The sequence below is a fragment of the Phalacrocorax aristotelis genome, chromosome 1, assembly GCF_949628215.1.
Source record: "Phalacrocorax aristotelis chromosome 1, bGulAri2.1, whole genome shotgun sequence".
Taxonomy (NCBI): domain Eukaryota; kingdom Metazoa; phylum Chordata; class Aves; order Suliformes; family Phalacrocoracidae; genus Phalacrocorax; species Phalacrocorax aristotelis.
Window position 1 is genome coordinate 205,403,317 of NC_134276.1, and position 24,611 is coordinate 205,427,927.

Here is a 24,611-nt window from a genome sequence, read left to right on the forward strand (position 1 = left end):
ATGGTCACCTGATGTCAAAAAGCTGGAAATTGCTTTTCTGCATATTTGAGCAGAGGCTGGTAGAGGGGTTGGATGTCCATGTCCTATGGTAATGTTTCATTCTATCAATGACTAGAAAAAAATTACTGTTTGTTTTTTTAATTAGCATGTCTGCGTTAGTTTGCAGCTAGATTTTAAAAGTTCTTTGAGCCCTTAATGTTTTTCAGTAAGCGATGGAAAACTGGCCAAGGACTTAAAACGATACCTTTGTTCCTAGATAAAATAATGGGATCCTGCATTCAGTTTACAGATCAAGCATAGCATTCATAATACTTCTTTTATATATCTCATTACCTGTTTTTGTCATTCTACTTCTTTGTACAGTGACTTTTTGGACACTGTCTTGATGACAGCACTTCTTGCTGAGAATGTTTAAGGTAGTGCTGATGCAAGAAATCTCTGAAGGTGTTTGACTTGCAACCAATGTTGTTTGTTAAGAAGCTAGAATGATACAAAACCTAATACATGGAATGCATTAAAACCTAGCTCACAGTACACCTCACTCTGAGAGCCGCCAATGGATGATAATCCTATTTCAGTAAGGTACGACATGATCAGTCAACCTGATATGGCTATTAGTTTTTAATGCATTACCCCAGGAAAACAAAAAATAATTCTGAATAGAAGTAACAGACTTAAACAATGTATTATGACATAAATACAAAAAAATCATGTGGGCTATTTAGCAAGTTGAGCAAGAGTCTGCTTTAATGTTGCAAAATGTAAAAGCTTAGACCGGGAAACAAAAAAGGGCAGAATTTGGTTTGAAACAGAGGCTTTGCATGTGGTCTATGTGTCTAAGCTCCAAATGTAGTCAGTGGGGCTAATTTATCTATTACCTTCACGCCCAGCTTACTGTCTGGTTGCTTACTGGTAGATGAAAAGCTGGACATGAGTCAGCAATGTGTGCTTGCAGCCCAGAAAGCCAACCATACCCTGGGCTGCATCACGAGAAACGTGGCCAGCAGGTTGAGGGAGGTGATTCTGCCCCTCTGCTGGGCTCTGGTGAGACCCCACTGCAGTGCTGCATCCATCTCTGGGGTTCTCAGCACAAGAAGGACATGGACCTGTTGGAGCGGGTCCAGAGGAGGCCACAAAAATGATCCGAGGGCTGGAGCACCTCTCCTACGAGGACAGGCTGAGCGAGTTGGGATTGTCCGGCCTGGAGAAGAGAAGGCTGCGGGGAGACCTTATTGCAGCCTTTCAGTACTGAAAATGGGACTATAGGAAAGATGGGGACAACCTCTTTGGCAAGGCCTGTTCTGACAGGACAAGGATTAATGGTTTTAAACTAAAGGAGGGTAGATTTAGACTGGATATAAGGAAGAAACTTTTACGATGAGGGTGGTGAAACACTGGGATGGGTTGCCCAGAGAGGTGGCAGATGCCCCACCCCTGGAAACATTCAAGGTCAGGTTGGATGGGACTCTGAGCAACCTGATCTAGTTGGAGATGTCCCTGCTCAGTGTAGGGGGGTTGGACTAGATGGCTTCTAAAGGTCCCTTCCTTCCCAAACTATTCTATCATTCTGTGAAAACCAGCCAACCTTGGTTGACTGCAATGGGACCTTCAGTTATGGTCATCTAAATGTTAAGGGGCTTTTATCTGCCAATTGAATCTTACTCCAAAAAGAACTTGATAGTTACAGCCAGTGGTCAGCAGGACAATGAACTCCCTGTGCAATTTGTCTGAAAGGGCTTAAGACAAGCTATTGAGGCAGGAACAATAGGGTGGTTTTGCTGGAGTACTTTTGGACTATTGTATTGGACAGCCAGTCAGTGGGGGAGGTTAGTGAAGAACAATAAGTAAGATTAAAAGATTTGGATTTTTTTTTTCACAGGAAATGCTTCACTTAATACATGAAGAATAGAATCTGATAACAGACTCTTTGCTAGCAGACAGTGATACAGCAACTGTTTTAAGAGGAGTAATGGAAATTAAGAACATGTAACTTGTTAATCTAAATTTAAGTGAGGGTAGTTAGCTGTTGAGATAACTTAGTTATGTTTTATTTTCCAAAGCTGAAAATGCTTACCAAAATATCTTTTGGGTAGAATACATGTTAAACTCAAGATGACACAAAGGTGGTCCTTGGTTTTGTTGGATCTTTGGCTGTGGCAAGCGTATAGAAATGGTATGTCAGCTTTAGACTCTTGCATTTTTATTCTTATACATTTATACATATTTACTGAGTTGGCTGGGTTGGAGTTAATATTCTTCATAGAGCAGCTATGAAGAATAGGTGCTGCGTTCTAGATCTGTGGCCAAAACAATGCTGATGACACACTAATATTCCAGCTATTGCTGAACAGCATTTGTACAGTGTCAGCGCCGCCTCTGTTTCTTACCTTGCCCTCCCAGTGAATAGGCTTGTGGGGTGGGGGGGGTGGGCAGGAGGTTGGGAGGGGGCACAATCAGGCAGATGGCCCGAACTAACCAAAAAGCTATTCCATAACACCATATAGCACCATGCTCAGCAACAAAGAGGGGGGGCTTTAGTGAGGTCAGCCCTCTTCTGCTCAGGAGCTGGCTGAACATAGGTCACCTGTGGGAGGTGGTGAGTGATTGTTTTCGCATCACTTGTTTGTTTTCTTTCTCTCTTCTCCCTCTTCTCCTTTGCTTACTGAACAATTTTATCTTGACCCACAAGTTTCTTGCCTTTCCTTTTCCCCCTTCTGGGGTTGAGGGGGGTGGGAGAGAAGTGAGAGACTGAGTGGCTCTGTGGTGCTTAGCCGCCTACCAGGGTTAATCCACAATAATATTTTAGATGTATATGCGTATAAATGTGTATGGATACATATATTTATTAAAAATATATATGATGTATATTTCTCATTTACGGTCCTCCTAAAATGTTCATGCTTTGCTGAGTAAGTTAAACTTCATGGTATGCAAATGGGAGGTGATTTGAAAGTGATTTAGAACAATGATTTAAATCTTATCCGCTTGCCATTTTACAGCAGCTGAAACTCTCATTTTCTTACTGCATTGTAGATTAGTCTTATCTTCAATGGACTGATTGTACAAGTTAAAGTTAATGAGCTGACAGAAAAATAAAAGCTTTCAATATGAACAACTTGGAGGGCTTAAGGGAGCTTGCTTACTACTAATCTGAAAGGTTATCTTTTGAGATTTTTCCCTAGTGGATTGTACAATTACATGAAAACAATGTTAAGTCAGAAAAAATTCAGGTTGGATACACAAAATATAAAATGATTTGTGAAATTAGAGTAGAACTTAATCTGTATGTAATTTTGAAAGTGATCTCTATGTATTAGCCAAAACTATGTAATATTGTCATATGTTATTTTCGAGTATCATTATGGATTTTTGGACCTTACAGTTTAAGTATTGTGTGTATCAGCCTTACAGCCATGAACAAAAACTTTTTCTTTTAATCAGGATGAAAATAATACAGAGAATGCTGTCAGTTCTTCAGATGCTGAGAAACAGGATTCTCCTCCACCAAAGCCTCCACGGACCCGCAGGTAGTTAACTGTGTTAATATACTATTTCAAGCTGACAGATTGTGCTTCATAAATAAAAAGTAGAATAAAACACCTGATACTATAAAGACTTTAAAGATGCAATTCCTTCTATTTATAAATAGAAATACACATAATACAAATAGAAGTCTTGTAACTGGCTCTGTAAATACAAGCTTTAATGTCTCTGTGAAGTATGTGTTTGAAGATGCCAGTCTTGCAATGGCTACAGGTGACTAGACAAGCATACCCCATCAGTAGTTAGGTCTACTTGTGCTCTAATTCTGCTTGGTGATAGCAAAGCATACTTCAAAATAGGCTCAAATAATGACTGAACTCTAATTTTTAGAGGCAAAACCACAATGAAAAATACCCATTTATTCAAGAGAATGTTGCCTCACAGCAAGTACTGCTATTGACTAAAGTATGCCAACAAAATGCTTTTCTTATTGAGAGGAAAAATTGGTCTCCATATCTTAAAATACATATACCTGACTTTAAGGAAGCCAAAAGTAAATCTGAACTAACAGATTCGTCTGCTTAAAGTGGGTACCCAACCTGAGCGTTAGATAGCTAAAGAAGCAACTCTTATGAAGTAAGCACCAAGTTCGCTAGCTGGATTCTGGGAGGCTGATAGGACGTTTGGCCATTGATCTTTCCTACGCTACATTGCCTGTAGTTAAATAGACATTTAAGGTAAGCATGTGGGTTTCCTAAAGTTGTAGAACAACATAAGAAACCACCAGCCAGTTAATACTCTTGCATAACTTTTAGTCATATAAAGAAAGTAATTTTACTACTTTAAAATACAATCAAACTGGAGTAGTGCAAGGTGGGCTTGGTAGTGGGAATTCTTATTTATTTGGTACTTTAATGGTTAAAGGTAGAAGGTGAGAATTAAACCCTTTTTTCCACTACTCCGTTCCATTTGTCAGGGTACAAATGATGTGGTAAAGTAAGCCCATTTTTGAGGGGCTAGCAAGATGAGAGCAGTGATTTTTTACAATAAAATTAATTCTAAATCCTAAAATATTCTAGGTTTGGTAAAGCAGGAAGTTTAAGTATGTGCATATGTATATAGAAAATTTAATTGGACCTGAAAAGCCATTTCAAAATTGGTGACTCAGAAGGAGTAGCAGTGTGGGTGTATATTCAGTATTACAACATCATTTTCTTGTCACAGGAATAAACGTACTTTAAAACTCGATATGGAAGTGTTCCACTTTGCTGTCAGGTAGTAATTTGAACCAGATCTGGAATATTGCATGTGATTCTAACCCCCATTCTAATGAGGATATCAGAGAACTACCATAAATGGATCTATTGCTCTACTTCTTTAGTGGCCCTGGGGATAGTATTTCAATAAGATAACTTTGGAAATAATATATGATAACAACCATTAATGATACAGTAAGATAAGAATATGAGTAGCTGTTGTAGTTAGCATTAGCTATGTCAAGCAGAAGTTAGAGGAGAATACAATGTTGAAAGAGAGAGATGGAAATTAATTGGGGCTTTTCAAACGTTTGTGTTATGCAGGTAATGTAATTTTTACGTTTTGTAGATTGACGGTAATGTGATTGTATTAAATTCTGTAGATTAAGATGATGGCAGGTCTGTTAACCTGTGCTCATGATGAGTTCCAAGCTCTTCTTGAAACTTAGTCACTGAAATTAGATACGATTTCTGTCCAATAGGTCATTTCCTTATTAGTGTTCCTTGAAATAATCTTAGGTGTGTACCTAGGTTTTTATCACACTTACATATTAATTTAATAATCATATATGCATAATTTGTGTTTTAGCACACACCTCTTCTGTCTTATATGCATTGCACTGTTCTTTACTTGCTGCATTATTAAGTGAAAATCTTTTTAATCTCTCTTACAAAACCTGGTCTTTTTTGGGCCTGCTTCCATAAACTCGTACTTTCCCATCTGCCAGTGCTGGCAGGAAGATTGGTTCCTTAGAGGTGAATAAACGGAAGCTTTTAGCAAAGCTGTTGTCTCTTTCAAATGGAGGTTATTTCTGAAAAACAATTAATTACACCCCTCATGGAAGATGCTTCTGAGGAAAGCCTTCATTTGCTATTAGTCACATCTGTTCAGAATACCCACTAATGAGCACGTTTATTATTGATGTAGGAGGTAATTTTTAAAATCCGCAGCCTGATTCATTCAGGACTTTGAGCCAGGTTTTGCATATTGTGGATGTTCTGGCATAGGTTGACATCCTTTTCCTGGGGAGGAGGGAGAGCAGAATCTGTGAAAGATTCTAATTTAATCCCCATATGGAGGAGGAAACTGTTAAACATGATACATCTCTTCATTGCATCTGTAGCTTTTTTTTCCCCAAACCATTCTCTTACCACTGTTTTCCATGTCCCTTCTTTTTTTTCTCCATATTGCTGTGACTAAAAATATCTTGGTATAACTATTTTGCCTACACCTTTTCTGTTGTGAATGTTTTCAAGTGGTGTCTAAGAGTCATTGTCTTTACAGGCAAGTTCATATTCAGTAGGTACTCTGGAATAATCTAGTTTAACCCACATTTTTAGTTTGATTTATAATTTTCTCTGGGAACTTGATTAAAATGTTTTGTTCGGTGACATTTTTAGGTTGCCAGCCAAATATGTACTTGAGTTGTACATGCTCTGAAGAAGTTACAAGCAAGTTGCTGAAGTTAATATTATTTTAAAAGGAATAAGGCTTTTAAATTTTTTATACGCTGTGTTGTAGTTGGCTCTAGAATGTATAATTCAAAAAGCAAGTTGCCTTTCTTTTTTAAGGGAAGGTTTAATGGTTGCTTTTTTCTAAAGCAAAAAGGTCTACGGTGACTAGTACTGCACAGTACTGTGTGCCAGCTTGGTTTCAGGTGAATTTGCCTGAGATTATCCTGACCAAGCAGGAGGAAAATTGGTTTACATCTCTTGCCCTCAGGATTCTTGTCTTCCATATGGCTATCAGACCAAGCTATATTTGCTTAGATGGTAATGATTTTGATTCCTGTTAGTTGTTTTCTGACAGCTCTGAGGCCGCTTGCTGGATGAGATGGTGACGACATCTCTACAGAGCTTTTCAGTGACTAACCACTCAGTATGTTGTAGAGTTTTTTTCTGTATAGGTGGCTTTCTCACCTGTCTCTTCTCTTGTTTGTGACAGGATCATAGGACAGGTAATCCCTGTATTATCTTTAAATTTGTAGTTGTCTTCTTCTTGGAAGTGTAGCTAGTACCAAGTTAATGCTCGTGTCTGTAGTAAGGATGAGATGCCACAAAAACTTTTGCCATGTAAGTTTGGGAGCTTACTCGGGGAGGCGTAGTTAACCCTGTTAGTACTTGCTTTGGCTTGGGATTGTCTTGGGGAGGGAGTGCTACAAAGTGTAATTTCTAATTGTACTTTTCTGGATTTCTTTTATGTCTGCCTCTTCTTGGAAGTTACAAGTATCTTTAGGCTATTGATATTAAATGAATATTAAAATAGAATCTTCTTTACTTTTATTAACTCACCATGAAGCATCTATCTGTGCTTATTTGCAGAGGTCTGGAGTTGTATTGCTTTCCAACCTTTTATCACCTTGTAATGTGTTACTGTAATTCACATTTGCTGTACAGTATGTGTATGTAGTCATTTAGGTTAACATTTATCTGCATTTTATTTCAACATTTTAAAAATTTCAAATAATACTATTACAAAGGTAAATAAGAACAACTCATGAGTGCATACATCAGCACCTTATTCTAGAAATTGCTTGGCTTTGCAGTTTACGATGACTTCTGGTGAAAGTCACCTTGAACTCTTATATCTATGTTAAATTTGTCTGGAGGACTTGGTGGGTAGAAAGCATTCTTTGTTAGACATGTTTAACTATTTTTTCAGGTTAAGGCAGGGAGAGGGCACAAGTAAGTTTTTACTTCATTGTTAGATGTAAGCCTGTAAAGAACCAAAGTTTTAAATTTCCAATTTAGGACCATACATTAATTTACATGACTGTACAACTGGACCTTTTCCTTCAAGTCTAGAAGCAGTGATTGCTACCTCAGAATTCAGAGCGAGCATCTCAACACCTTTTTAAGGAACAGTCCTTGAAATATTTGTGTTTAGTAGTTCATTCTAAAGTATTTGGAAAAGGGTTTTTTTTATTTTAATTAGGCTTGGTTACAGAAAACTCTTTATTTTCAAGTTCAAATGCAATTTGAAAGAAATGGAGAAACTGAGACATAAACTCACAGAAAGAAAAGATGAGGTAAAAGCTTTTTTGTATGCAGTGTTATGAAAAGCTACGTGCTGAAGGAAAAGTATAATACTGTAGCAGTTTGAAGTCCAAGCATAATTTGAAGAAAAGTTAATCTAATGACATTAAAATACATTTCAAGGGTTACGTGGAATCCTGTTTCATATTAAGCCTGGCAGAAGCCTCTCTTTGCATGTTCTGTAAAGCTAAGATAAAAACCATTGATTGGTGTTCCATGCTAGTTAGCATTCTCTGATTTGTTTGCCACAATTAAAACCCAAAAAAGCCTCATGTAACAAAATTTTACAGAAATAATTCACTGGTTGATTATTTTTATTAATTCTTTATATTTTATATAAATTATCTGTAGTACAGCTTGTGACAGCTTCACTGAACTGCAGCTTTTCTTCCACATGGATGGCAGTGATTTAATGCTTAAGTAGAATAATGTGGTTGTCTAGCTTCAGCCTCCTTACATTGAGTTTAATTTTCCTATTTTAATTATGAGGGAGGATGTAGAGCTTGGTATCTATTTTTGGTTAATCACAGCAGCTGCATTCCATGACCTTGGCATCACTATCTTCTAATTTGAAAATAAAACCTTACAGTATGCTGCATAGAATAACTATGGAGTACTTAAGGGTTTGGGTTTCTTTTTTTTTTCTTTTGAACACTGGCCAAGATTCATTTAAATCTGAACCCATGGTGTCCTGTTTTAATACTATAGCTCTTTTCCATTAAGGCTAGAATGGCTTAGATTTTAACACATTCTAAAAATTTAGACTATATTGCAGAAAAAGTAAAAATAGTGTTGCCATTGTTTCATTTTGGTTTTTTTTCCCATGAGTACATTTTTGGTGGAAAGTTTTGGGAGGGCTTTTTTGACAAACTTATTCTACTTTTGACAAATTATAATTAATTTTTATTATGACAAGTAATTAAAAAAATTTTTATCACCTAATGCATGGTTTAGGTCTGATAGCTGTGAAGCTATTAACTTTGAGGTCTTTGGCACTAAGGCAGTGCATCAACTGCTCAGGTTATGTGGCAATAAAAGCATATGAAAAAGCTGCCTTGATCACCTAGGGAAATTCCCTGTACAGTTATGTATGAGGGATTACTGAGGTAGTGGAATTACAAGATAATTGGTAGCAGTAGTATATGAAGAAACACTGTCAAGGCTGCGTTATGAGAAGGCTTTCTATTTTTTATTGCACAGTGTGATTTTTACAAATGTACTTGAGAAAACACTTGCTTTTGCAATGTATAAAAGCGATGCAGGGTTAACCTAAAGGGCTAATACAGGAAAGCTTACTTCTCTTTCTCAAATGGTCTGACATTCTTTGGTTCACTGACTTTTGTTTCTCAACACCCTCTTTCATGAGCTTTCTATTAGTTTCCCGGTAATTTAAGTCAAGCTGTTTTTACTATACCATCTCCTGTTGTTTGGAATAATATTAGCAGCTCATCTTCAGATAATTTTCTGCCTCTGGGGGAGAAGTGTCTATAGAGCACAGCTGCTGGAGGAAGTGCCCAAAGAAAGCATTATGCAGCAGCTCAATATGCCCCATGATTTTCTAAAACTCTTTCCAGAAAAAGCTACTGCCAACAAAGACCTTTTAAAGGTACACATATCCTAATATTTCTGAAACAAAAACATTGTTTGCAATGCAGAACATGGGAAATAATACTATGATGTCAGTAAGATGAAAAAATTGTTACATATTCAGAGAAAACAAGTAAATCCTTGGTGGCATCTATTTCCTTTAAAAAAAATTACTTCAGAATGCTATTTGGGCATCTCATTTTCTGAGGATGGATACTCTTCAATATTAATATAGCAAAGAACGATTTTTGATAGAGAATTTCTCATTTGGTCACTGTAAGCTCTCATTTAAGAGTGAAGGAATGAAATTTAACTTCAAATATAATGGGGAACTCTTTAATAGCTCTCTTTAGCTGTGCACAAGGAAGATCAGCAGCTTGGGTTGCTGACTCGTGCAGTATTTCCTGTATAATCAGTTCTATGCATACCTCTGAGGGGGCTGTTTGTATACATGTGGGGTTCTGTTTACTAGTGAATCAAATGGGAGAGTGATTTCACTAAACAGCAATCAGTGAAGAACTTAATGAATTTTGACTGGTATTATGGACCTATAGTCTTGTCATATCTAGTTGAATGCTATTTTGCTTCTTTAGCTAATTGTAATGCTTAATGGTATGACTGTACCAGATAAAAAGTTAGTGTTGCTGATTGTCTGTATGACTCTGGGTCAGGAAAATGAGGTAAGGGAAAAACCTCATTTTCAGCAGGAGGGTTTAGTGGACGTTACTGATGAGCATCACTGCTGGTAAAGGGGATATATAACCATTTGTGCAAGTGAACTCCCTCTGTCCCTCTCTTCCACCTCCTGCTCTCCCCTGGAACAGAGGAAATCCAAAGGAAATTCTCCTGCCCTCATTAGAGTGTATTAAGTTGGAGCAAGACTGACTCTTTTTTTTCTCTCCCCTCTTGGCTTATCTTTACTAATTCAAGCAAACAACTTATTCTCAAGCTTGTTCTTTTTTCAAGAACATCTAAAGGCAAAACAATTTACAGATTACTTTAAAGTTGTTTGGATGTGGTTTGTATTCCTCCTAACTTAATGTAAAGCAAAATAACAGTATACAAGCACAGGTTGGGGAGCAATTTGAGGCCCAGCCCTTCGACAGGAGTCAAACAGGCAGAGAATAGAAGGAGGCACGTGGGAGAACTGCAGGGGGTTCTGGGGTTATCCAGATACAAAGATACACTAACTTGAAGATAATTTGGAAGCTGGGGAGCTTGCAAGTACTTCAGTGGGTGGGGATGTTCACAATCTGAAAGTCCAAACAGTCCTCTTCAGTTTGGAATCCCTTATATAAGGAGTTTGGTTATCCATCCCATACTGCTATAGCTTGGAGCTAATAAAACCACAAGGATGAAACTTATGCTGTAGTTTGTCCCAGGACAGAAATCCTTTCAGTATTGTGGAAGATTCAAGTGTGGGGCAGTCTTTTTTTAATATAGGTTACAACAGTCTCAAGAATTTGCACTGGCTGAGTCCTTTTCAGGCCTTGCCTGTAAGTACAGGAGCTAATAGTATTGCTCTGATTTTGTTTGTGATGTGACATGCAGACAAGTAATGAGAGCCTGCCTGCCCCTCACTTGTGAACAGAGAGTCAGGATTTCTTGTACAATTGTGTGGTCTTTAGCCCTATTCCCTATAACTCGTAAAAGTGAGCCCACCGTTGGCTTTATTGCAGTGTAATGGAAAAACATGTTTGATACTTAACACTTTTTTGTGTTTCACTTAAATAATGCACTTGGAGAAGAAGTAGCAGTTCAGTTTTGTAGCTGTCGGGTTTTTTTGTCTGCTGTCTTCTCCAGTAATCTTTCTGAAAATATGATCAAGATTTCTGAATCATTCTTGGTTCCTCTCTTGCTGTCTGACAAAGATAAGTTGGCATATGTGAGCATTATGAGAAGAAACCTCTCCAGGGATTGCCAGGTAATGCAATACTGAAAAGGTACAGAGCGTAATTGGGTACTTTGCATTATTCTTACAAGCTTTTCTACTTTTTTTTTTTTAATTATTACTTTCTTATTGTATGTTGGCTGAGAAGGTGGAAAATTCTTTGGCCCACAGAGCTATGTTACTAGCCCAGGTTCTCTCAAGTAAAAAGGCTTTTTCGGACTTAATAGGAGCAACAAGAGGAAGATGGAGACTTGTCTTGGAAAGCCAAATCCCTTAATTAACAAGTCCAGGAGAGTGATGCTAGCTTTTGTCAATCTACAAAGTGATTGATTTATCAACTTTTGGAATGTCTGTTGCAAAGTATTTCTGTTTTATAGTCAGCCACAATGTGATATTAATAGCAAGCCTTTTCTTTGGTCTCATCTCTAAACAGTCTTGTTAACGTTTTGCCAGTAGTGACACCCTTTCTCTGTCTAGGTAGTTGTCCAATTAAAAAGGCGTTTGAAAGACACGCATCTTATTTCTGATGATCTTACATGTGTAACCAACTGTGATGATCCAGCTGAGATTTCTTGAAGCTCCCCTGCAGTGGCCGAAATTTATTAGGCCTATGTTAAACTCCTGATTTCAGACTGGGCTCCCTCTGTCAAAGACTTGTAGGAGCAAGACAGATGGTAGACTTGGACGCGTTCTCACTGTTCCAAGTTGAATGGCAACCTGTATTTGGATGCCAGACTTCACCTACGAGCTCTGAAGGTGTGGTTTGATTATGTAACCAATGGCTCATTGTGAGATTTCTTTTTCTTCCACAGAATCTGTCAGGTCTCTAAAATACAAATACTTTCTCATTCTCATTCTTCATCTGAGTTAGTAATGCATGATTAACTACTACTGCTATCATGGAAGTTCCATTTGAATAGCCTGAAAGCACAGGGCCTGGGGAATATACTCTGCATATCATCCTGCTGGTCCTTACAATATGGGAGTTACTGCTGGCACACCTTCCAGACCTGCCAGATATGCTGTGTTCTCCCAGTTTTTACACAAATGCAGCAGGAGAGTGCTGTCACAGTGGTCTGTCATCTAGCAGGTGGTAAGAGTGTTTGCTTTTTTTGGAAGTCACTGCTTTCTGGCTTTTGAAGTGTAGCCTTGAATTAATTTGCAAATAAATTCTATTCCATAAGAGTACTGTGAACATTCTTCCAAAGAGATTCAGTTCTTCAGGATGTTGGATTGTAAAAGGAAGGTACAGTCCAAGGTCTACTGGTGGCTCCATTTTCAAGGGAAGAGAATGTCCTGCTATAACCTTATCTCCAAGGGAATGTTCCAAGTCTCCTGCTGCAGAGCTGGGTTTGTGTGATTTATGGTGCCTCTGACATAGATTATACAAAAAAACCTAGAGGTATACAAACAAGGATTTGGCTGACTCCTGCTTGTACAGGTTATTTTGGTGCTGGGACCACCTGAACTTGTCAGTAACAACTCTCTGACCCTGGGAACTGTCTGTTCCCCTGACATGGTGGGGGAATGGGAGCATCTGTCTTCTAAATATCATGAACTTGGACATTATGTGCTAGCCTGTATAGAGCGTTTATTATTTCCCCATGAAGGACATCTCTGCCAGCACTAGGAAGTGATCTGAGCTTTGTGCATAAAATGGTCTGGTTTGTCAGCTCAAGCATATGACCAAATCACAGTCCTTTGCAAACCGTAGTCCATTGTGCTTTATCTGTCTGGATTGAAAGTATAATTTCTTCAAATTATTTCATTGTATTTCTGTTCATGTCACACATTTGTTTTGCACTTCAGTTGTTACTCTGTTACTACTTTTACATAATGAAAGGAAATATTTTTAAAGGCTCTGCATGAAAATGCCTGATTCTTGTTTGTAGACAAGACCTTAGTCACTGGTGCAAAATGTTTGTAGTCAAATATTCTGTGTCTAATCTGAAAGTGACTTAACCATATGCTTGAAGAGCTTCTCCTTTAAAGTAGCTTAAGATGAACTGTAGTAAGTGTTGTGGGGTCACTAATATGCACTGTAATTTGGATCATATATTCTACTGTGAACAGTTTTTATACAGTGTGCAGCTCATGTCAGCTAAATTTGGTCTGCATCGTTAGCCTTACACCTATGGAGAAACTACTAAATACACAAATATAAAAATAAAATCCTCCTGGTCATGTGCAGAAAAATAAAAATCAAGGAAGGTATTTGGTATTAAGCAGGCTGTAAGGGTTTTTTTTTAAGATTTTTTTCTTGCCTTCATTGAAGATTGATTTCTTTATGTCAAGTCCCTCTGAGTCACTACTTAAGAAAGCAAGCAGAAAAGTACTGAAATCCTGCCACAAGAGGGCCTTTCTCACAGAGCCTTTGAAAAAATGCTTCTGGGAAAGGATGTGAACAATCTTTGAACTATCAATGAGGATTAGTTGTAGCCTGAATGCATGTCTTTGTGATACTCTGAAAGATGTTTTGAGTGTGTTGACTTCGTTCTTGCCTACCCCATTAGTCAGATTTTGTAACCATTGTCTGTATGCAGTGGAAGCTCTGCTTGGAGTTCAGTATTGGTATGAAAGCATTACTGCTGCAGAGATGGATAGATATTTAAAATATTGTCAAAATACAGACAACTTACACAATTGTGCTTTGGGTTTTTTGCAGTTGCCTTGTAGAAGGAGATGCTAAAGAAGAAATCTTGCAGCCTCCAGAGCCTCAGCCAGTACCACCAATCTTAACACCATCTCCCCCATCAGCTTATCCAACAGTCACTACTGTGTGGCAGGACAATGACAGATACCATCCAAAGCCAGTTTTGCACGTGGTTTCGTCAGAGCATTCAACAGACCTCAATGAGAATTATAATAAGTCAACAGAACATTCAGGGAAGAATGAACCCAGTGAACGTGCAGAGAAAAGGCTGGAGCGCAACCTAAGTTTTGAAATCAAGAAGGTACCTCTTCAGGAGGGACCACGAAGCTTTGATGGGAACTCCCTGTTGAACAGGGGACATGCAATTAAAATTAAGCCTCTGCCATCCTGTGTAATTGATAAGAGCTTTAAGCCACAGGAACAGATTTCAGGGGATTCATTTGTAGATGCTTCTCAAAACTCATGTATGGAACACAGCGTGCCACAGTCTAGCACAGCCTTAATACCTGCACCAGAAAGTCTGCAGAGTCACCAGGTTGCTGATACTCCACCAAGGCCAGATCGTCTGCCTCTGACAGAAAAGGGACATGCCACATGGTCACTGCATGGGCCTGAAAATGCACTGCGTACATCAGTGTCTGAAGACATGTCTTCAGACATCTTATGTCATGGTGTTAAAACACTCTCTCTGGTATCAAACACCACAGTTGAACATCCTTCCAGTGATAATGTTGATCATACTGCTATCTCTGTTCGAGCACCCCTCTGTTTTACTAATCCTCTTCATTCAGATGATTCTGACACAGATGAGATGAACTTTGACGGAGCCATGAGCAAAAGCGCATCTAATGTTTCAACCGCAAGTGCCACAGTTTCTGCTGCCACTAATACTGAAAACATGTCTGCCAGAAAAGTATTGCCAATGTCTATTGCTAGGCAAGACTTAACAGCTGTAACATTTCCTGAAGATAGCAAAGGTAGGTTCCATTGTGGTTCAGAAGCACTACTCTAACCTGGTTGCATCTTTAGAGTTGGACAACGTAAATTTCTTTACAGTGCAGTTTTGTAAACGTAAGTTTAAACCGTGTGGCATGGCAGCTTCAGAAAGCGTGTAGCTCTTTCTCCCAGTTTTCGGTTTGCGTGTATGCTATGTCTGTTACACTGTTGCTGCTACAGACCTTGATAAGCTGCTTCAAAAGCTTTATCGCGATGTGTGAATGCATTCTTAATTGCAGGTTTCTGTCTTAGTGGTTGGCCCTTTTTTTTTTCCCATGTCCTATTTCATGGAAGTGCCTATAAAAACGGTAGCTTTGAGTAGTCTGAGTTTTAAACGGGCTTGTCCAAACACACATCACATTCATGCTTACTGGTTGATGTGCTGGTCCTAAAAAAGTAGATGTAACCTCTATTACTGTATCAGTCCTTGAAGTCGCTCATGATACTGTCGGTGGTTGGATTTGGTGATATTAGAGGTCTTTACCTTAATGGTTCTGTGATTTGGCTCCTGCATTTCAATAGCATTGTAACTATTTAGCTCTGCTTTCCTCTTTTGCTGTACATGGCCAGGGGGACAAAGTAATATTGCTGTTCATCTAAAGTCCAAGTTCTCTTTTAGTAGTGCTTAGAAAATTATTCAGTTGCACTTAATCTTTTACTGCTTTTTGGAATTTTTTGAGCAAGGAAAGTTTGCAAGACTGCTTCTGCAAAAAGTTACAACAGCACTTATGGAAGGCAAAAGGGTCCTAAAATGTGCAGTTTCAGATTTGTCAGGCTGGCACACTTAGGTCAGATGGAGGACGTAGCTGGGAAGAACAAATTAGGCCTCGGCAACCGCCTGTGCAAAGTCCAACGCAGTGTGTAGTAAGGCTGTGGAGCTGAAAGGAGGACGTGAGCTTCTGTATTTAGATCAGATCCTTGTGCTAGGAGCTCCTTGCAGTGATGGCCTCGCTTGAGGAGCGCACAGACTACGTGACTTGCTGAGGTGAAATGGGGCAGAGCGTACGATGCAAGATGCAGAACCTGCTGTACTGAAAATACTGCTTTGTGAACCAGGTTTTCACCAAAAGTCATATTCAGAAATGTGAACTGTTTTGCAGCTTTAAAAACTACCTGTTTCTATAGATTTTGTCATATTATGTATATGCACAAAACAGTACTTGCACATACATGTGTGTGTTTAACCCTGTGACACTTCAAAAATGCTCTGCATAGCAAAGACAGACCTTTATGACGTAATTACTTCAATATTTATATCAAGCACCCTCCTTGGATTTGTTTTTGGTAGATTTGCATGCTGTAGTACTTTTCCAGCACTGCTTTTAGCCAGGCTTTTTTCCTTCTTTCCCAGGGCAATCATCGTTTATCAGTGTTCGAAAATCGTTAACTCTCTACACATCTCTCTATATAGATGTTTTAAGAACATGCAAATAAAAGAAGTGATATGTCATAAATATGATAAAGAATGGGAGAAATGTGGCTCAAGAATTTGTTTCATGTAACTGCATATCAGAAACATCCTGAAATAACAGTACAGCCTTTGTGCTGCCCTTATGTTGCTGGTTTCACAGGAATGGCTTAAAATGTTAAATTTTTTTGTATTTTATCTTTTGTTATCGGGGGTGTATCTGTTCCCTTTTGTATGAGAGTGAACACTTCCCATTTTATATTCAGCTTGTAGGTCTTGTAATCTATCTTGGACTCAAGAATATAGGGTTGGATCGCTCTGCACCAGTGTTTTACAGTGGCTTTTCCATTTTCATACTTGTTCGGGACTCTTTTCCCTGAAGCCAGGAATGTACAATCATCAGTGAAGCTTGCCTGTGAACTTACCAGCACCCCGGTTGCTTAACCGTAACTGTTGGTGTGCATGATCTTACCACATAATTAAATCCTTTTTAATTCAAATGAAGTGAAAAGTAAGTTGTACCCTGAGGTTAAAAAAAATCCAAAACGACAACCGCACAACAACAAACCCCAAACTAAAATAAAACCCAAAAAACCCCCTTTCAGTTAGCCCATACTCCATAGTGACTTTATTTGCTGATTTTACAGAGACTGTTTCAATAAAGGAAGGTTTTCTTATGCTGTGTAGTAAACTTGAGATGGAGCAGGCCTCAGCGAAGTCACTTTGAACAGTGACTTGTAAAATGTGATGGAGTTAGTCTGCCCCTGCTGCTGGCACGTTGGCAGGGCAAGCTTCATGGCTTCAGTAGTTGAAACATGTCTTAATCTCTTTATGAATCTTGTGTAGGATACAGTTGTCAGATGAGACTTCTTAGGGCAGCAGCTACTTTGAATTGTTTTAAACCTTTAATTTCTACTCCAAATGCCTTAGCAGGCAGGAGTGGGGCTTTTGCTGCCAGAGCAGCTTGTGTTAGTACACTCTTGAGAGGCATGGGGGAGTGGACCGGGCACAGGGTGTATTACTGGCAACAAAGGTAGCCATCTCCTCTGGCTCCTATTTACCCTTCTGGCTGGTAAACAGTCTAGTGCAAGGTTTAACTGGTGTGAGAGCTGGCCTGGTGGGCCCGGAGATGGATTTGGGAAGGAAAACTGAGACTTAGGGCTTTAGAGAAGTGGTTCGTGTGGAGCTTCCCTGGAACTTACTGTTGCATTATGCAGTCCTGAAAAGCAATGTACGGAGAAATATAGGATAGTTTGGGTTGGAAGGGACCTTTAAAGGCCACCTAGTCCAACGGCCCCCGCAGTGAGCAGGGACATCTTCAACAAGATCAGGTTGCTCAGAGCCTTGTCCAGCTTCACCTTGAATGTTTCCTTGCACGTTTCCAGGAATTGCTTAATGCCCTTGCACCATGCAATCTAGCTCTGCTGTACTGACTTCAGAAGTAAGTATGTTTAGAGCCACTTGGGAAAAAATAAAAATCGCCTCTCATCAGCAGTAAGTTACTTCTGTTAGCACAGCTGAAGATCTCATACATATGTTCAACAAGCTTCTTACCATGGTTTGGGAGCTTCGTTAGTGGTTCCGATAGTAGGCACCAACTTTGTATAGTTTCCAGTATCTGCAGAAGAGTTCAAGACTCCAGTGTGTTGTAATGATCTTAACTATGCCTTGTAGTGGCTGCATACAGACAGGTAATTAACTGCAATTAAATTACAATAACTACTGTGGGTACAGTTACTGGCAAGTTACTTGTTCAAGAAGCAAATGATACCTCTCCAGTGCAGGCTGTTAATCCTGCTTATACTCTGGAAGAGTCTTCATTCTGAAAGAATGAAGAAAAAGTATTCACTGGAGTTGGTGAGGATTTTTCTCCAAATGATTTAGACTGAAAATGTGTTCTACTTTCCTTTCTTCCATCACATACAAACTGGTTCTTAGCCCCCTTCATGTGAAAATAGTGTTGTTAGCATGGAGTTGCTCCCAAGGCATTAGCATGGTAAAACAAAATGGTTTGTAACATTTAGACCAAATTCTCCTTTTGCTTTAAATTTCATACAAAGTTTAGGATGATCTCATGTATCAAAAGATCAACTACTAAAAATCTAGGAGGAGAACGTGTGTTTTTAACTTACATGTCTTATTTGATTTAGATGCTGATACTAGTGAAGATTCCTCTCCCCCGCTCCCAGAAAGAACACCAGAATCATTTGTATTAGCAAGTGAACAGAGTGAGTTTTTCATGTTTTGTGTTAACTGGGAGGAATATGTGAAATACATTCCAGTGTTGTATTTGAATGCCCCTGCTTTTTGGTTGATCTTAGTGTTGGAGCCAATTGTAAAGTGGAATGAAATCTAGCGTGTGTAATGGCTTATTTTGAGGTTTAACTTTCACAAGCCCTTGTACACAGTCAAATTATTGCTCATTTCCTGACTAAGCATGCTGTTACATGATATCTAATTATATTGGAGACTTCAGTATTGATTTTAGTGGAGCTGGTTTTCAATATGAAGGGTATGGAAATGAGATACAATGGGGAAATGCAATACAGTTAGGGGATTCCCCAGCTATTTTAGGTAGTTTCCTGCTGCTCCCAGGTAGGGAATAGGAAAAACACTTGAATAGTGCGTATCTGATTCTTCTGTCCTGGGCAAAGGAAAGATGATGACACCTCATTCTGTACTGCATCTAGTGAACAAGCCCAGTTCATTTAAGTTTAACATACTTGACTCTTTGCCTGTATCAAAAGGTTAACTAAAAATGAAAACTGAACCTTACAAATGATGTGCTTATATCTTCATATTTCATTCTTTAAGCCAGGAATGACAGAATACAAAAATGATTAATTGAAGTGATAAATTAGGTCAATGTTTGGTATCTTCCAAAAAACCTAGTGTGGTGTATTTACTGAGGCTTTTGTTTAGTGTCACTTTGTGAACTTACAAAAATGTTTGGCCAAAGTAGTATGGATATTTTCAGCATAAAAACATTGAAGTTTTGTAAATATGTCCCTTGAGCATCATAAGCCTAGGTAGCTCAGAGTCAAAGTGATCCTTTCTTTGGATATTATGCACTTGCAGCTTCTTCTGTGAGAATGTAAGAATCCAAGACTTTTTTTTCTTGGGAAGAAAAAAAACCACTGGAAAAATATCTTTGGGACTGGAATCACTGAAAGCACTTCACTTTTGATTGTGTTTTTGCATCATGTCAGTAAAGGACAGGTATGGCTGTCCTGACTTGTGTTTTCTTTACTTAGTATGTCTTTTTCAGATCTATTCTTATTGCACAGCTGTTATAACAAAATTTGAAAAACATTATTGAAAAAGCTAATTCTCCTATTGGTTAGGAACGCCCCAAATGAAGGAAAGGAGTGTCCACAATGGAAACACTGCAGTCTTGTGTTTTGAATTATGTTGTGGAGTCTTCCCTTATCTTGAAAGCTCTTCCTGTAAAAAAGATTCATATTATTACAAGCACTTCATTTAAAAAAAGTTACTTTATAGCACATTTCTAATGCTGCATCATGGAGAGAACTCAAGTATGTTGAGTTTGACTTAATTTTCCCTAGGCACACCCTTGCCGAAGCCAGTTATGATTGCACAGTCTGAATGGAGCATATTGCGTGATCAGCATCGCCCTGAACAAGCAGTAAGTATAGAAGACAAGTCTGTACTAATCAGTCATATCTAGTTCAGTTGGGAGCTACAAGAAAAAGCAAAATACATACTTGTGAAAAGTTACAGCTGTTGATCATCTACAGCTAGCCAGTTTTTCCTGCGCCTGAGCTGCTGAACTGATGTTAAGGGCATTTTTTAATTTCCTAGAAAACTATCTAGTTTTCTAAGTTCAGCAATACTTTTATCTTAAATATATCTTAAATTATGGCTTTTAAATATGCTGTTTTTATGGAGCTTGCTGTCTGCCCGTAGTAGTTGATCATAGGCTGATTCAAGCAGGAGGAGAATTGCAGTCTCTAGTCTAACCTGCCGCATGAAGCAGGGTCTCAGACCAGGCTGCTCCCGGCTTTATCCAGTTGGGTCTTGAAAACATCCAGAAATGGAGATTTCATATCCTCTGTGGGCAACCTGTTTCACTGCCTGATAAAAATTTTTCCTTATCCATATTTTAAACAAACCCTTTTTTCTGCCCCTCAGATTTCAGTTTTCACATCATTCTCCTATATGCTCAAGTCATCTGGCATAAACAGCTGGCAAAACTTCAAAAGCATATAAATCCTCTTTACACGCACGCCTCTTTTCATGCACCCCAAGACACTTTACAGCCACAATTACACACCACTTAAAAAATTGACAGAAAAAAGATAGATGTGAATTTTCAGCGACTGTAAATTTAGCATGGGAACTAAACACCGAATTTTGCAAATAATTTGTAATTTGACAATTTTAACTTTTTATTAAATATTAAGTAAGGTTCTGATAGTAAATTCTTAACTACTGTAGCATTTTTTGCCAGTGTTACAGCAAGTCAGAAATGCAGTAGCAAGTAGATATTTCCACAGATGGTGTATATTTTTTTGAAGATGTTTTTATCATCATAAATTTCTGGTGTTCTTTTAGTATTTTGGAAGCATTTTACAGAACTATTTTAAATACTTCTCGTTAACAGGGTTTGAAAACAACTTCACCTGTACTACCTGGTAAGCGATGGAAAAGATTTTTTTTAATTTTTATTTTTTTAAAATATGAGAAGGGGTGGGTTTTTGCACTTGTTAATCTGTCCAATAACCCCGTAAGAGTGGCAAGTTCAAGTAACCATACCATTTGAACTGATAATGTCTTTTGGGAGTATTTTTATTAGAAGATTAGAAAATACCAAGGAGAAATTTTTCTCCTGGAAATTCAGAAACATTTCATGATCTAACCTTGAAATCAATATATACATATGATTACTTCAAAAGCCACTTCCAACTCACGATGCTTTAATTTCAGTGGCAAGTCTCTAAGAACTACAGTAGTCTTGCAACAAGCCCATCTCTTACTGCAGAATGTTTTTTCTATTGAACAAAAATTTGTCTAAACTTGGCTTTTGCTCTGAAGATATCTAAGTATATTGTCAAAGCACTGGCATTTCTGAAAAGGCATTTCTGAAAAGGCCTTCTGGTTTTGAAGCTTCTAAGGTTTTTCTGAGGAAGCAAGTTACAAATCTAATATAAAAATTCATATAAAACTTTGGGTATGCTAAAATATTGAAGACCAAAAATACTGACTTTAAATGCATATTACAGTAAAAATATTCAGCATAATTAGAACTTCCCATGTTATTGCAATAGAAATTGTAAAAGTTAGTGAATTAATTTCTGTAATGTCATAAAAACAGGAGTAAACATGAAAAGTACAGCAGTTATGTGTGTGAGTGTATACATATGTATATGTATTCCTGTTGCATATTTACCGAAGTAATTAATTTTTGATTATCTAAAAAGCCTTCAGTAAGAAGGGTAGATCAGCTGATGTTTAACTTTGCAGGAATCTGCTTCAGCTGTAAGCTTATGTCTGCCTTGTATCTTCTGTGTATGCTTGAACGGGCTTGTACAGTCCATTCGGAGCTGCATGTTAAATACCTGGTAGATTTTTTTTTAAATAAATCAGTTTTCAGAAATACTACAGATACGCTAGTACAGTGATTATACAAGTAACGCAACACGTAGTTACTTAAGTCTTCTTAAGCACCTTTAGTTTAGAAAGAACATGAACAGATGCATTTATAGGGATATATTAAATGGTACTGTGAGCTCTTGCTATAAATAGGTGCTACATGGGATTTTAAATATCCATAAGAACTTTTAAAAAAAAAATCATATTTGGTGAACAGGAATGTGTCACTGTTATTGAACATCAGCTTCATAAACAATTTTGAAGCATATTTTTTAAGAAATGAGAAATTGGCTTTAAATTTTGTAAAAGATATTCGATGCAAGTTGTGTTCTGGACTGAGCTGTACTTAAAAGTAGCGTTCACACAGTGCTGACTAAATGAGCGTTACAGTAACAGATGTGTATGTGTTTTCCAGATTGTCCTGAAAGGAGCAACAAAACACCAACTGACCTTTTACCTCAGATTTCTTTTTCTGGTTCCACTGATGCAAGAGGTCAAATTACAGAATTTCCTGCAGAAGTAACAGATATCGGTAATGACAGTTCATTCAAAACATAATCACTAGATATTTAAACAGAAGGTTCATTAACAGTACTAGTCTGGATAGCTGCTGCTACTATCTCCCTGCAACTCGCTGAGGTGCAGAACCCAGTTCATTCTTCACTTTGTTTTACAGAGTGTATGAATTAGAGAATTAGTCAAATGGGATAGAATTTCTGTAGAGCACTGAAAACTTTCAGGAATAATACCTGAGAAAACTGCATTGCTGCACAGAGAAGGAAAAAAATCAATAAATGATAACAAATACTGTGTTTACTAAGAGGTACTTTCCCAGTGAGGTTTTAAACAGTGAACTATAATTACATACAAATTCTTCATGTTTGCATTTGCTATGGCCATAATGCCTTTAGAACTCCTAATGCTACAAAGCTGTTTTTCTAGCCCTGAGAATAAAGCTATTCCGTAAGAGCTGGAGCATGTCTCTCAGCGATTCTTGTGACTGCTGCCAACATCTGTGAGACTGCGTTGTCCAAGGGGACAGAAGTATTAAATACAATTCTTTCCTTAGGTTTTGGCAACCGCTGTGGAAAGCCCAGAGGACCAAGAGAGCCGCCTTCAGAATGGACATGATCCAAGAACCAATGGACATACTATCAATAAATTATACTGGAAAACTCAAGTGCCACTGAGAACTAGAAAAATAGTATTCCACTTTTCTGGGGGGCGACTAACACAACAGTGTAGATCTAACTACCAAATGGTACACTCTCACAGTACATCCCATGCAAAATCTTAAACATTGTTCACAACAGTGGATTCCAGTATTACAACTTAACTTTTTGCTGGGGCCATCTACCTGCCTTATTACACTTAGGAGAAAGTATTACATATGGTTTATTTTGTAACTTCAAGTATTATTGCCTTAATGTCTTCTAACCCTGTTACACGCTGCTTGTAGACATATGTTAATATAGTAATACTTTTGACAGATTGTGTTTATGGACTACTTTTTGCTAATGTTTGATTACCATGTATGCGTTATTTTGTATATGTACAGGGCAAGTATATAATTTGATAAAGTTGCAATCATAAAATATTAACAGAAGATGTAAGAAATCTCTGCATGATCTAAATTTTTGTGTACCTTATTTGTAAATTATTTGCCCTGAAGTTTTAGAAAATAGTTTCTGGGGTTTTTTACAAAAATTGCTGGACACACACAGCCAGAATTGCAGGTTAGCAGAGATAAAGATTGTAATACATTTTGTAAATTGTAAGCAAAAGGTTATTTTTATATTATATACAGTTTAATTGTCAGACCTGATTTGTTCTGGTTTTCATCTAGTCATGGAGATTCAGTAAGTGCCTTGGAACAGTATTGAATTCTTTTAGCCTGTGTATGTTACTTCAGTGTTTTGAGTTCATCTGGAATTAGGTTATCAAAAATATTTGTATGTTTCTAGTATATTTGACCTGCCAGTAAAAGAGAAACCGTTCTACATAATCGACACTCCTTAGTTTTCATTTTAATGTTTCATCAGTTGCAATCTTTAGAAAATTCATCTCTATTGACTTTCTGTATAATAGGGGTTTACAGTTTTAATATGGCATGTTTCTAATTTGGGAAAACCAGAACACACTGGTAAAAGGACTGTTTAAATACCACTGTCTTCTCTTACAAATGGTAAAGACCATTTTTGCTGTTCAGCGACTGTGTATGTAAGAAAGCAACTTATATGAAGGTTCACATAGAGCCCTTGCAGCTACACTGTATCTTGGCAATATATTATGTCAAGAGTTAATCCTTATAAGGATTCCTTACTTAAACTTTTCTGTAATACAATCTTTAAATTAAAGAAAGTCAAAATCTCGCTATGGGTGTTTTTACTCTTAGGGAAAAAACTGTATTCAGAAGCAAACTAGAGTGAAGGACGGCACCGTGGCTTAGCTTATAGATCTCGTACTTGAACAAAATAGTGACCCTCAGGACCTTACTTGTCATAACTGTTTTAAAAGCTAGCAATAATGCCAGAGAAGTGAAGAAGAATGTTTAGAGGAAAAACGTTTATTTTAGGTAATGAAACTATCTACTAAGCTGAACTTTAGCCATGGAGGCATTAGGTCTAATTTACTAGTTGTACCTTCAGGGCCTCTCTGCTAAAAGAGAGCTAATGCCCAGAGAGCAGC

The 24,611-nt window shown here is 37.9% G+C and overlaps 1 protein-coding gene across 1 annotated transcript in view; it reads left to right on the forward strand.

The window, feature by feature from the left end:
* The window catches only part of PTPN12 (protein tyrosine phosphatase non-receptor type 12), an 83,067-nt gene extending 58,772 nt beyond the window's left edge, over positions 1-24,295 (forward strand). The window contains exons 12-18 of the mRNA XM_075081456.1: positions 3,442-3,527; positions 13,919-14,883; positions 18,461-18,538; positions 19,877-19,956; positions 20,935-20,965; positions 22,339-22,455; positions 22,993-24,295. Coding sequence (XP_074937557.1) covers positions 3,442-3,527; positions 13,919-14,883; positions 18,461-18,538; positions 19,877-19,956; positions 20,935-20,965; positions 22,339-22,455; positions 22,993-23,054 — 1,419 coding nt within the window. The 3' untranslated portion in view covers positions 23,055-24,295. The remainder of the gene's footprint in view (positions 1-3,441; positions 3,528-13,918; positions 14,884-18,460; positions 18,539-19,876; positions 19,957-20,934; positions 20,966-22,338; positions 22,456-22,992) is intronic.
* Positions 24,296-24,611: the final 316 nt, after the last annotated feature.